The 14,049-nt window shown below is 40.7% G+C and overlaps 1 protein-coding gene across 1 annotated transcript; it reads right to left on the minus strand.

Annotated features, from left to right (window-relative positions):
- Window positions 1-7,840: 7,840 nt before the first annotated feature.
- Window positions 7,841-13,279, minus strand: LOC146546807 (hydroxysteroid 11-beta-dehydrogenase 1-like protein). The gene is made up of 6 exons (XM_085264215.1): window positions 13,113-13,279; window positions 9,824-9,954; window positions 9,419-9,622; window positions 9,243-9,336; window positions 8,666-8,831; window positions 7,841-8,584 (listed from the first exon to the last, which is right to left on the minus strand). Exons 1-6 carry the CDS (start codon window positions 13,192-13,194, stop codon window positions 8,401-8,403), a joined length of 861 nt encoding a protein of 286 aa, XP_085120341.1. The 5' UTR covers window positions 13,195-13,279; the 3' UTR covers window positions 7,841-8,400.
- Window positions 13,280-14,049: the final 770 nt, after the last annotated feature.

Consider the following 14,049-nt stretch of genomic DNA (forward strand, 5'->3'; position numbering starts at 1 on the left):
TTGTTTTTTCACTCCTCGCTTACAAGTGTAAATCTTGTATTCAAGTTTATAAAAAAGAAGGTTGTAGTTAAAGTCACTGTGACCTCAACACACTCCAGAAACAAAAAGCCATTATCTCCAGGATCCTGGCATTAATTTTCCTATCTGCTCTGTCAAGTCAGAAATGTCGGCTCATCTGGTCTCCTGTTCTCATCGTGAAGATCTCTCTCGCTTTGCACTTTGCCAATTTCCCATGATTGAATGTAATTGGGACCAGATAACCCCCTCCCCCTCTCTCCTCAGCAGTCTTTGATCACTTCTGACCTGGCTCCAGCTCAACTCTGACACACTGGCAACCATTTCTTGGGTGGTTTGTGATTGCTCACAGACAGACAGTGAGATATATTGAGTATTGATGTGTGAGCCACAAAACGCAGCTCACTGCAGTGAATATTACATCTGAGTTCTCAGGGACTGTTAGAGTTCGGGCAAGAACAGAAACACCTATATGTGCACTGGGATAGTGTGAGGGTATTTTATTTATTTACTTACTGTTTTTTGTGGGGTTGTTTATGTGTGTGTTCGTGCATTTTGGGAGTTATTGTCTCGAGAGAAGAGAACAAGATGTGCAAAAAGATTCCCGAATTTGATTCAGGAGATTTGTAAATCCTCTGCAAATTACTGTTGCCTATTTCTCTTCTCCCCGCCGTTCTCCTCTTTGAAACTCGTCTTCTGAGGCAATCGCTCCCAGATGGAGAATATTAGATGTAATCACTTCCATTTGCTGGCTCTTTTACTCTCACTGCGAGGTGACACGCTGTCTCCGTCTGACATCTCCTCGCAATGGACAGTTACCGAGAATTCATCAATCACTTGAGACGAGGAACTTTGACAGCCTGAATCTGGTAGAAATCTTGTTATTTGATAACTCAGAGGAATCTACAAATCTGCTTGTGTGACTGATAGGTGTATATATTCTGCGCTGTGTGCGAGTGGCCCCGTCAGTGCCATTCTCTGTGGTGTTTCAAAAGTGTCAGGTGCACTCAATATAAATTTCATAAGCGCATATAGAGCACAGGGCACATACATACTGATGGAGGTTGCCGTCTGATTCTAATACTGTGTCGAGGGTATTGGCTCAGCTTTAAAGTTAGCCATGAGCCTTACAGCTATTCTGCCATCAGAAATTTTAACCTGCCATATGGAAGAGATGAAAATCAGAGATGAGCGAGCCCGACATGTGGAATTAATGGTGCCCACGTTTCTACCTTCAGACTTTATACATCTTTTACTCCATCTTAATACAAGTGAAAGCCTCTTCTTATGTCCTCATTTTGAATTTGTTCCTCTTAATCTTTCTGTACTTCCTCTATCTTGCCCAACCACTGCTGTCTACGCTGACCTCCTACCATCGCTCACTCTCTTTCGCTCTCGCCTCTATTCTTCTTTCCCTCGGACAGACAATAAAGCAAGCTTTTCCATGGCTGACCTGCAATTCACCCCTCCCTGTGCACCATCCCATACCAGAGACAGCGAGGGTGAGTTACAGCTCAGGCTCCAGTGTGGTGTTGTGCCGTCGCAGATTCTGGACCAGAATTTGGGTCCCACAGGACCAGTCTGCTGTGTACCGTTCAGCACTGATGGGGTCACGTAGACTCCTGACATGCACGCACTACTGTTCTTTGGGGAGGGGGAGTGAGATTTAAAATGCAGGAAAGAGCCAGCTCTGGCAAAGACCTGCAGTTCCACTTAGGTCAAGGTGACTCCTCTCACATGCACTCCTTCTTGAGACAAAACCAGAGCAAATTTTGACCTTCATCTTATCCCACGTATGCGCTTCTCTGGGCTTATCTCACGACCCTCCTTTGACACAGACACATCGTCGACCTTTGCATCTGTCAAATTATTCTTCATGCGAATCAGATGTTGCAGAGACGGGAAAGAGAGTTCTCCTTTGCTGCTTGGCCGTCACTAGAGGAGGAGCACCTGTTTCCAAATAAATCTAAGATTAAAAAAAATGATACACCGCAGCTCGATTGTGTGTCTGGAAATGTGGGAATCTGATTCCTTGTGCGCACACAGATATTCCCTCCCACGTGAAGTCTTCATTTATATCTCCTCAGGTTGCAAGTTTTTGCTTATCTTAAGTGAATTTAAGAATTTCTACATTTGAAATACCGGCTGAGAGTCACATGTTTTGCCAGCAGCTTTCATCCCAGTGAGGCTCAGAGCATTTTGACCTCAGGGTCCCAGGGTTGAGGTAGAGGCGCAGTCAGCCCTCACTGGTGGAACCATGAACCGTGTCAGGTCATGTCAGCTCTCTGCTCAGCTCCCCTTACTTGAATGTAAATAAAGCCAGTCTAGCTTGGTTCCACATCAACAATACTACTGACTCTCTTTTGTTCGGGCTAACGGATGACATTCTGAAGGGAGGCTCTGTTATTTAAACCTCTTTTTTTTGCCACTTTTGAAAGCTGGAGCCTCACATTAAATGGACAGACGCTTGAATGTTGATCCTCTCACCTATTTCTCTGCTGGACAGTAAATAAACAAATTCATCGAAGATGCAAGACGTATTGTGACCTAAAAGGACTAATCAGATGTTTTCTTGGCACAAGCGAAATCCAAATCGAGCATTGCTCCATCGCCAAGAATAACCCATTTTAACTCAGGACCTCATCCCAAAGTAAAGAACGAGGAGAGCAGAGACCAGGTCCCAAGAGGTCATAAATTGTTGAGACAGACCCAGTTTAGGCAGGGAATTGAGCGCAAGCAGAAGCTCCCTTAAAGAGTCTAGTGGTCTCTGTTTCTCCCAGAGTTTAACCCTATCACCTCTTCTTACTGGCTGCTCCTTTATTCAGTAGGCTGATTTATTGAAGTTCACAAGGGAGAAAAACAAGCGTAGCATAACCATCAGCCCTGCCTGTGATAAATGACCCACACCGCTATCTTTATCTCAAGTGGGACCTACAGTTCCAGTGGGTGAGAATGAGTCTGTTGGCATGTAGCAGGATTATATTTTTATCTTATTTTATTGTTTTACATAAGAGAGACACTTTTATGTTGGTTTTATGCTTATCCTTGTACAAAAGAATTAACAATACATGGATATAAATATTTCAAAGCAGCTCTTTTTGCTGTACTTCCACTACTACTTTGTAGTTTTCTCTATTGTCTTCCACTGTGTCGCCCAGTGTCCCCCTTATCCCTTGTCGTGCCCCTGGCTGTCCCAGTGCAACATAGCCCCTCTTCTCCCCAAATGAAATTCTTTGGAAAGTCATTTTATATCACCCTTTGACTGTGCATTGAACTGTAAAACCACCCCATTGGAAACAAAATAAAAGGATAGGAGAGGGAGAGAAGGGGGTGGGAGTGGTGGTGGGGGTGGGGGCGCAAGGAGGAGAATTATAATTCTTTGCAGGCCTTTGGTATTAACCCAAACACCAGAGCTGTCAGCAGTTCAGAGAGGGAGGTGCGAGGGGCAAACATTCAGTGTTAATTGGCACTTTGTAAGCTCTGAGTCTTCCTTTTGTGAGGGGAGTGGAAGAGAGAGTGAGCGTGCAAGAGGGAGGAGGAGGGTTGGAGGGGGGAGTGGTCAGCAGAGGGGGGGGGGGGGGGGAGAGTGAGCTTGTTCTTGTAGGTTTGTTGGGCCTTGTTGAGGGTGTTTACGGTTCACTTCTTATCCTTTGTTAATTGGGCATTCTCTCCCCCAATGAAAAAAAAGAAAAAAGAATTCATGTAACCCCTAGCCTGCCACCCATGCTCCCTGTGACTCACCCCACCACAAAGATCAGCAAGAGAGGGATAAATGACAGGAACATAACGAAGGGATTGTCCCGGGCATGTCGTTTAAGTTTTACATGCTCTCAGTTTGACCAAAATCGCTCTGACATTGTCCTGTTTGTGGCAACTCCTACCAAACAATTGGGAAAAAATAACATTGAAATTATGTTATTTCTTAAATTTGCTCTGGGAAAATTTGGGCTTGTTTATTCTTATTTTCTCTTATCTCGTTTCTTCTTCTTCATCTTTTTTTTTTCGCCTCCACAGATGCCAAAGAAGCAAACGTGAAATCCTCGACTTTATTTTTAAGAGTTAAAATTGTATTTTTCTCCTTGGGAGCAAGAAGACTTTCTTCCGCAAACTTCCATCTGATGCCCTGGATGTTAATGATGATAGAACAATGTTAGACCATTTGGTACAGGATGTGAAAACACCCTGTCTGTCCTCTTTGTGGATCCGCTTCTTCCGGCAATGTGTTTGGAGTGTTCTGAAATAATTAGACAGGAACAGACTGGCACACACACACACAAACACACACACACACACAAATAGAGAAGGAACGATAGGAAGGCACCTGTGTTTGAAAAAGTTCGGGGCAGAAGAGGGGGGTGTTGTTGGAATGAGGCTGTTGCACTCGGCTTCACAGCACCTCTGGCCTCTATCTGTCTCTCTCCCACCGACTGATGTAAATAATAATAGAACCAGTACTGAAAAGACACAGGTGTCAACCATTGTGCTGCTCTGAATGGACCTGTGGGAAAGAGGTCAGGGGTCACAGGGCCACCTCAGCCACCTCGCACACACCCACAGTTTATATTCACACTGGCGCTCCCTTTCATAGGTTCTCATCTCGTTGCCCTGTCCTCCCCCGTCTCACTTGCACACGTTCTCCTTTTGTTATCATAGCTGAATGTTTTGTGAAAACTTTTCAGAGGTCACGAACGAGCTCGGTGTTCAGGAAGATTAACGTTCTTTTAAACCAAATCATCTCACACAGCTAAAAAAAAAAAAAAGAATGCATGGAATATATAAAATCTAACACTTACATGAAAGAAAAAATGAGAATATTTATGGTGTTTGTTTTGCAGTACCATGCTGGTACCTGCAATTCACGCAAGCAGCTCAGAATTCACATAAATTTCAGACTTGACCTTACACTCACACTCTACAGCTTTAAAGCTGTTTATATTTCTGAGATAACTTATAGAAGAAAAAGGAACTCTTTCAGTTTCACACTGGCATTGTAATGAAAATGAACCATTGCTTTAATAACCCATTGCTTTTCTGGATCTCAGATTTTGAAGCATGTTATTTGCATTGTCTAATAATTTGTTTGTTGTTGCTGTTGTTGTCATTAACAAGCCCCATCTTAGTAATGGACAAATCAAATACTAGACTCTCAGAAGGACCTCACAGTAGACCATATTTATTAGAAATTTCAACATCCAATGACGGGATTTAGACGAGAGGAAGCCAAGCAGGCAGCTACTAGCTACTACTGCTGCTGCATTCCTGTCATAGTACATAGTATACATAGTATAGATCTGTGTGTTACCTTTGACCCTGCATAGATATTAACAGTACCTTATCATGAGACACCTATTTCCCATTCTCAGCATTTGGTCAATTATTTTCACTGCAGCAGTGACCGTGATTAATGTCAAGCACGAAGGCAACATACACAAGCCAGCACACATGCACAGCATGCCAAGGCCCCATTTTCTGTTGAGTTCGACGAAATGATGGATGGAGCGGGACAGAATTTGTGGAGTAGTACCTTTGTGCTCAAAGAAGCAGGACAAGAAAGAGTTATAAACTGGGACTGGTGCATCAGATTATTTTCATGGATAGGTGACTATTTATGGTGTGAAACATGACATGTCTGCTGCATCAGCAAACTTTGTGTGCAAATGTAAAACTGAGGACACACTATATGATATGTGCAAAAAGGTAATAGACTTATTTTCCATTTAATTGATTTTACTACTGTAGCACACCTAAGGTCTGTCTGTAGATACAGAGATTAAATCATGCTGAATCACCGAGAAAAAGCTGGATTCAAACTGCACTACAGGCCTCAGTAAGTAGCAGTCTGATTGGCTGATCAGTCGACTACCTTCCAACTTTTATGTGCAGTCAGTAAAGCAGAGAGGATCTACTTTATTCCCGGCCTTGGCTGTTTGCGGTCACAATGAAAATGTTTGATCTTTATTTACAGCTTTGACTAGGGAAAAAAACCCTTGATGATAGAAGAAATATATCTGTAGCATTTGCAGAGGTGGATAATAATGGAAAGAAACGTAAATAAAATAGTGGATGTTTTAAAGATTTAGTATTTACTTTATCTTCTGTGTGTATTCTGCTGTCACTGTTGTGGGAGGATGCTCCTCAGCATGTCAGAGCCATGCACAGCGCAGATAGAGATGCTGGAGAAGGGTGAAAGGATTTATTACCCGGCATTAGGAGCACTAATCTGTTGCAGGTGTTTCAGGCTGTTCTCCCAGGCCATGCCTACTCCCCTCTCCAGGAGGCCCCACCATTGTGCGTGCATGTGTGACAGAAGAGAAGACAGAAGGAGGGAAAGGAACGGAAAGATTTTTCTCTTTCCGTGCTGTCTACAGGGAGATTATACCATTTCCAAAATCCTCTCCAATCACCAGCAGTGTCGAGATAAAGACAAAGAGAACATGTATTCTTCTTGTCATCAGTCATATCAGTCACAGAAAACTGCAGAGTGCAAGTGAACTGTGAAAACTCCTTTATTATATATCAAGGACGTCGTATTCTTCTTAGAGAATTTTGTGTAAATATATTCAAAAGGAACAGTTTGTTTCTCAACTTTTCAAACTACTTTTAGTGAGTCTTTTTTGTGACAAGGACAGCTCACTCCTGGTATACAGTAGAAAACTGCTTTGACAGCAGGGGACAACTTCTAGGTTGTGTTACAATAGAGAAAGACCACCAGGATGGATTGAACCAACAGCTTCACAGGAAGCCTGTGGTGCCTTTGGGGATGATGAACAAAGGCACAAAGGAAGCCACTGAGAAAGTCCCGCTCTATAGGAAGTCTGCACCTACTGTGGCCAGCTTTGGGAAGATGAAACTAAATGAAATGGAAAAGATAGGAGAAGGAGGACAATCCAGGGTTTGGAACACAGAGGGTCACTATTGATATGTTGATGGGAGCTTAAAAATCTCAAAATTCAAATTCAACACAAGTCTATTAAAGATAAAATCTTTGACATTGATTTGTTTCATTGCCATCAAATAATTGTTGCTCTGATTTTTAGGCTTTTTTTTTCTTAACTGTTAATGTGCTTGAAGCTAAGACACTTCAACGGTTTGGCACTACTGCCCTCACGTGGACATTCAAAGTACTGATCAGGTTTGTGTAAACCTTTTTGTTACCTTTAAGATGAAGTAGAACAAATATTGCACTTCTTTAATGCAAAATGGTGTTATCTTTGCGTTTATGTGTGTGTGTGTGTGTGTGTTTTGGGCTTAGATCCATTCCTTCACTTCACATATCCACTCAGCTATATTACTGTAGGGTTTTAGGGTTCAGCAGGGAAAACAAAGACTTAAGATTATTTATATTGTTTGTTGTCACTTGCTTTTGTCCTTTTGTCCTATCAAATAAAAAAATGTAGAGTTATTTAAAAAAACAAACAACATTGAATTAATAAGAAGCGCTTCCGCTCCCTTAAGGCCAAAACAGAGAGAATGAGGAGGAGCTTCTTCCCCCAGGCTATTTTGGCCCTGAATCAGGTGTAGGGCTGGACTCTCACACACACATCGCATCACCACACGCACTCTGGTTTTTCTTTTTGCACACTTCTTATAATTTATCATTTCTTTTTTAAAATAATTTCCCACATGAACTGCTATTTGCACATTTTTACTGTAAATTTCTAAGTTAAAATCTGTAAATTTTTGTAGTAATCTGTAAATCTGTAATTCTTACTGTCATTTAATGGTCGAGTATTGCACAGCAATAAGCATTTCACCTCATGTCATACTGTGTATGGTTTGTGTGTGTGACAAATAAAATTTGAATTTGAATTTAAAGTATGAGAGGAAAGAATATGTTTATTGCTTTTCATCTTTTATTAGTGAATAGCAGAAATGTGAAACTCTAATATACCATTCATGGCTGAAAATCATGAAAGGAAAGTGTGTGAGAGAGACAGAGATAGTCTTATTTGTAGTAAATCAGGTGCCTTCTTTCTGAATTTTCACTTAGTGGTGCAGTAACGGTTGGACAGCGGTGGCTGTGCTATGCAGATAGGAGCTAATCTCTTTGAGGGAGACGAAAATGAAACAATTTCAAGCCGTAAGCTTTTTTCCCCGTAGACATTTCATAACTGGACAGCTCTCAAAAGCAAGGTGAGAAAAGTGGAAACTGGAAAAGTCAAAGATTATGCCATAAAACTGGGTGTATTAAAATATGAAGGCTAAGATTCAGAGGAATGAAAGTGACATACACCGGCTACAGACGAGCTGTCCATGGTATAATCCTGCCCAGTGTGTACATCAACATTTAAAAAAATCAATGGCAAAGCTGTAAGCCAACATCCAAGCCAAATTTCTGTGTTTTTAATTAAAGAGGTGTAGAACTGTGCTTTAGATAAATGTTCTTCATGGGTTGTAGTTGTAGGAACGCTGGACCACATAGTCTGTAAAAGAAGGAATCCAATCTTTGGTGAGAGTCCAAATGTATGTGAACCAGGGGTAGAAAAGCTCTGGCTGTCTCGTAGCTCCCGTGATGATGATGTTCAGGGCGGCCTCTGTGGCGGGGTAGGCTGGCATGTTAACCTTTCCCCTAGGACACAAAAAATTCTTGCAATTAACTCATGTAAACAGCACAAATGATTTGACTGCAAATCTTTTTATGCATACTAACTTGACTTTGCTCATAGCTGTTTCGGTGTCAATGAGCCCCAGTGTGCACACAGAGATGGACACATTGCTCTTCTTCATAGCCAACTCATGACGAAGAGACCCAAAGAACCCATTCAAGGCACTTTTTGTTGAGACGTATGGAGCTGTTAAGGGACTGGGCATTTTACCTGTGAAGCATCAACAGCTGTTAGGAATTTTCTGGAGTTTTCAAACTTAACATGTCTCGACTTTCCTCTGCTAATCGATTCTTGGAGCTGCTTTTGGTTGCTCCATTATGTGGTTCGATAACCAAGGAGTCACCACAGCGGGTCGCTTCGCATGCTTGACTAGGCAGCTTTTTCTTTCTTTACACTGGATCCCCTCAGGGAATGTGTCAGGAAAACTGGATGGTCCACTACAGGACATTAGGCAAAAACACATATGATGGGTAAGGTGATAAATATCACTAATGTGGCTAAATTAATTAAAACTTGAAATTTTGATTTTCTCCGAATTATTGCATGGTCTTTACTTTACGATGTAAAGTGGCTTAAGGTGACTGTTTTTGTGCTTTGGTTGAACTATAAAAACAAACCTACCTGCAAGTGAGGAAACAATCACCAGCGATCCTTTATTTTTCTCAAGGGAGGGCAAAGCTTTCCAGGCCATCTGAATATAGCTGAAGAAATTGATCTTTGTACACAAACAAACATTCATGACTGAGGGCATTCCTTTCATTTTATGTTTCTGATAGAGCATCAAAACGCTCCGTTACCTTCATCAGCCACTTGGCATGTTCTACGTCTCCATCCCACATGGCGACACGGGTCGAGCCGATGTGATTGAGAACCAGGTAATCCAAACCTCCCAGCTTCTTCAAGGCAAAATCTACCACTCGATCAAGGTCAGACTCATTGGACATGTCTGCTGCTATATAAAAAGCCTCCTGGGCTCCCAAACTCAGACACTTTTCTACTACCTGTTAGTCACAATCAATAAGAATGGCATGAGTCATATAGCTAAAACTGCTACTCCAAAGAACTAAAGAATATCCTCATGTACCTCATACTGCCTTCTGAGCTGCTTGATTTCTAAAATATCATCCCTGACATGACTTACATAAACACTAGAACTAAATGACAGCATCTTAGTAGATTTTGAGTAGTTTGTATTGACTGACCTTCTGCAGTGTGTCCTTGCTTCTTGCTGTAATAACAATCTTGGCTCCAAAGCGGGCATAATGATATGCCATTTGTTCGCCGATGCCTTTACTGGACCCAGTCACCAATACCTTGGCACCTCTGAGAGATTCTGTGGCAAAGATTAAATATACTATACTAATGGCATGTCATTATACTAATACACAAACATGGTAAAGGTGTAAGTGAAGCATTTAATAGGAATAATGCAGATGTGTTCAACGACCTGGAAACAATCCTTGCTGTTAATTGTCACTTTATAAATAAAATATAATACAAGCCAAAACTGTGTCCTCATATGCTCTTGGTGTTATGGTCTGTTTTGACTTTTTGCAACCATCCAAATAAAAAGATTGCACTTTGTTATTTTTGCCCGCCCAAGTATTGCATTTGGAACCCCTACACCACACAACCTGAAACTTTCAGGTTGAAGGACATTTGGAAACGTTTCGGCCTTGACAGTAATGTATGAGGTGGTTAAAAAGTCATATACTGTGCTTAATCAATAATCTGCCTTTTCAGGGACTTCTCTTTGTCCAAGAAACACTGTTTTGTTTTTGAAGTGATTCTGAGATCTTATCTTATCTTTTAATGTCATTGACATCCAGTTTTTTAAGTGTTCACCCCTCATGCTTGATAATAGTTAAAGTCTTGTTTCCACACATTAACAAAAAGGAGAAATATACAGAACTGAAGTTTGGGAATATCAGATATCAGTATATCTGCAAATGTCTACTGTTAGGATGCCTGGGTCGTTGACCCAGGGTGTTTGAGTTTATGTTATTATTTATACTTTCTAGTTTTTGGTTTCTTTGAGTTCCGTCTTATGGCTTATGTCTCCCCTATCACCTGCATCCCCTTGTCTAGTTCGCGTCTGTGTATCCTAAGTTCCTATATCCCCGTGTTCAGTCAGTGTTTGTGTCTGCCCTGTTCCCACGTCTCTGTTCCCTTTGTAGTGCCTGCATATGAGTCTGTGTCTTTGTTCAGTCTGTGTTATGTGTTTCCTGTTTTACTTTGAAAGTCCATGTCTGATGTGAATGTGTCTGGTTTTGCTTCCTCTTGTCTCGTTAGGCCTGATTTGCCCCAGCTGTTTCCCTCCTGTTACCCATTCCCTGATTGCTCCCTCTGTGTATTTAAGCCCAGTGTTTCTCTGTGTCTGTGTTGTGATCTACTGTTTTCCTAGCTGTGTGTGCTGTCATTTCTCTAGTTTAACTTTGTTTTGAGTTTTTTCAGTTATGTTATATTTTGAGTATTAAATTAAAGCCTTTTTTGAGTTCACGTCTGTCTCCAGAGTCTGCACCTTGGGTCCTATTCCTGCCTGCACACAGCCTTAACCTAACATCTACAGATGGAAACAAATTAAATGCTATTGTCCATTTGTGAAACATGCTTATTTAAAATGCCAGAGTGATATACAAGGTGTGGTAGGTTGTAAACCGGCTGGATGCAAAGCGTTGTAATTGTTGAATGGAGCACATGTCATGTGCAAGGGCATAACCAACAGTTCATTGACACAAATCAGATTAATTCAAATTCATTGCCTGTAAAAATCGAGGTGCAAATCTCATAAACACACATTCTATTCATATAGAAAACAGAAAACATATCAAATGTTTAAAGTGAGAGAACATACTATTTAAATAACATTGATCTTGCAGGGCGAGTGAGGAATTATTATTATTATTTTGATATATATTGGGTGGCTGTAGCTCAGGTGGTAGAGCAGGTCATCTACTGATCGGAAGGTTGGTGGTTCGATTCCCGGCTTCCCCTAGTCTGCATGCTAAATATCCTTGGGCAAGATACTAACCCGAAATTGCTCTCCGATGCATTCATCGGAGTATGAATGTGTGTGAATGTCAGTTGTGCTTGTGCGAATGGGTGTGAATGCACAAGTTGTGTAAAGCGCTTTGAGTGCTCAGAAGAGTGGAAAAGCGCTATATAAGAACTAGTCCATTTACCATATATAAATATAACCGTTACAATCAAACAGAATCAGAATGCAATGCTGCAGAGACACCTGATCTCTTGCATGTAGAAACTTTTCCATACTCCTGGAATCTTTTGATGACGTTATATAATGTCAGTGATAGGATATTTCAAGTTTTTGCCATTTTACGTTTTCCTCCAGCTTTTTCTTTTTGTACCACTTACTCTTCTAGTCTTTCGTTGCCCCTGCCCCAACATTTTTGAGACATGTGGCTTCCATCAAGTTCAAGATGAGCTAATATTATTCTTAAAATGGTGAATTTTCCCGGCTTTTGTAAGTTCTCCATGTTCTATTGTGAATAAAATACGGGTTTTGAGAGTTGCAAATCATTCCACTCAGATTTCATTTGCACTTTAAAGTCGTTAAATTGCTTACTGTTTTCATAAAATATCCTAAAAACAATAAACCTTTACTATCCTTGTTAAAGAGATATGTTTGGTCCATGCAAATCAGAAAATTATATTATATGAGTTTATTTATTATGTGTAATGACTTTACATGTTTCATTCGGATGAGCTTAAGTTTCACAGTCCTGACTGTATGGCAAACATTTGATACGGAAAATGCAAACTATAATATCTGGGAGTAGGTGACGAGGAGAATACAGGAATATATAATTCACAAATTCATTCACTTGGCTTGCTTTTGCTGTGTGTTTGGATCATTACTCATCTGTAATGGGAACTTCTGTGCCATCAGTTTTGCAGCATTTAACTGAATCTGACAAGTGGTAGCAGAATTCCTCCTGCTATTTCTATCAGCAGTCTTAGATTCATGTTATTTCCTGTGAACCATTTGAATGCAAGTTCAACAGTTGAACGTCACTTCAGACCTGTTATCTGCTTAATTGATGCACACGTCAACGTACAGATGTTTATTAGAGATTACTTTTAAGCCTCAATCAAAATCAAAAGCAAGGTCATGAGTTAAAAGATAACTACTTCAGTTTTGGAAGGCACTGCACGTTTTTATTGTCCGCACAACTGTTTCAATCAGTCAAACATTAACTACAGAGTGCAGTGATCTTTTACCTCGTATGAATCTTTTAACTTTAACGTCTAACCTAAGTAAATGTCATATGCAGACTCCTTTAAAATGCTTTCATACACTGTTTTCACGCCATTCATTCCATAAACAACACCCCAGCCTGTTGCAACCTGTAGCTCTAATAGCACCGTCTTTTATCAGCAGAACTGCTCTTTAGGTCATTGAACCAAAGTTTACAGATAAATATAGATTAATACTTGCACTCAGTAACAATAAACATAATCGTACTTTACCTGCATCAAAATTGCTGGTCCATCTGATGGCCAGGAAAGCAACAAATATACAACTTAAAATAATCTTTATGAAAGCTTCCATTTTTAACAGCTGGCTGCTAGTTGTTTTGAAGTGTTGGGCTTTAGACAGTTCACGTTTGAGGACACAAACTGCCTTTTATGCAACCGCATTCCATTCACACTCCTCCTGTCACTCTGTAAGGAGGCGTGTTTTCAAAAGTGGTGAACTTCAATAAGGCCCGCCCTCAAATGCAAAGAGAAAGTGCTTTTTTATCAACACATTTCCTTACAGTAGCTTTAACTTTTTATTTAATAAACTGCACAGTGTTTGATTTAATTAGCAATAAATAAATCCAAAAAGATAAGACATCAAATGCCAGTTTTAGTCTGTCATGTTTAGCATCTACATGGATGTTAAAAAAAAATCACCCACAATAATTATTTATCTGAGCTGAGCACTAAATCAGACAAAAAGCCTGAGAAATCAGACAGAAACTCTGTGTACAGCCCAGTTGGATGATAGATGATAACAAATGAGACTGGTTTTTGAGTTTTCCAGTTGGGGTGGACAAGGCTAAGCATCTGGCTTTCAAATGAATTCAAACTCAGTCTTGGTCTTTGATTTTGGTTTAATAATCTAGTGTGGAAAATTGCTGCCACACTGCACCCTCGGCCTGAGCTTCGAGGATTCTGACAATTAGTGTTGATTCGTTTAAACTAACATAATCATCCTGCTGTAAACAGGTTTCTGTCAGGCAGAGTAAATCAATTTGTTGATCAATTATTAGTTAACATACTAACAGGGACTCAGAAGGAATGAGAACTAGCTTTACAGGTATACATAGTTACTCAACAGTCACCACAGATATGATGAGTCCCAGGGACGTCACTAGGTTTTAAGGACAGGGGGGGCTTAGCCCCCAAGAGATGCACACGA

The sequence above is a fragment of the Mchenga conophoros genome, linkage group LG23, assembly GCF_057382185.1.
Source record: "Mchenga conophoros isolate Kocher_MC1m ecotype Shallow Benthic linkage group LG23, M_conophoros_male_GT1.1, whole genome shotgun sequence".
NCBI lineage: Eukaryota > Metazoa > Chordata > Actinopteri > Cichliformes > Cichlidae > Mchenga > Mchenga conophoros.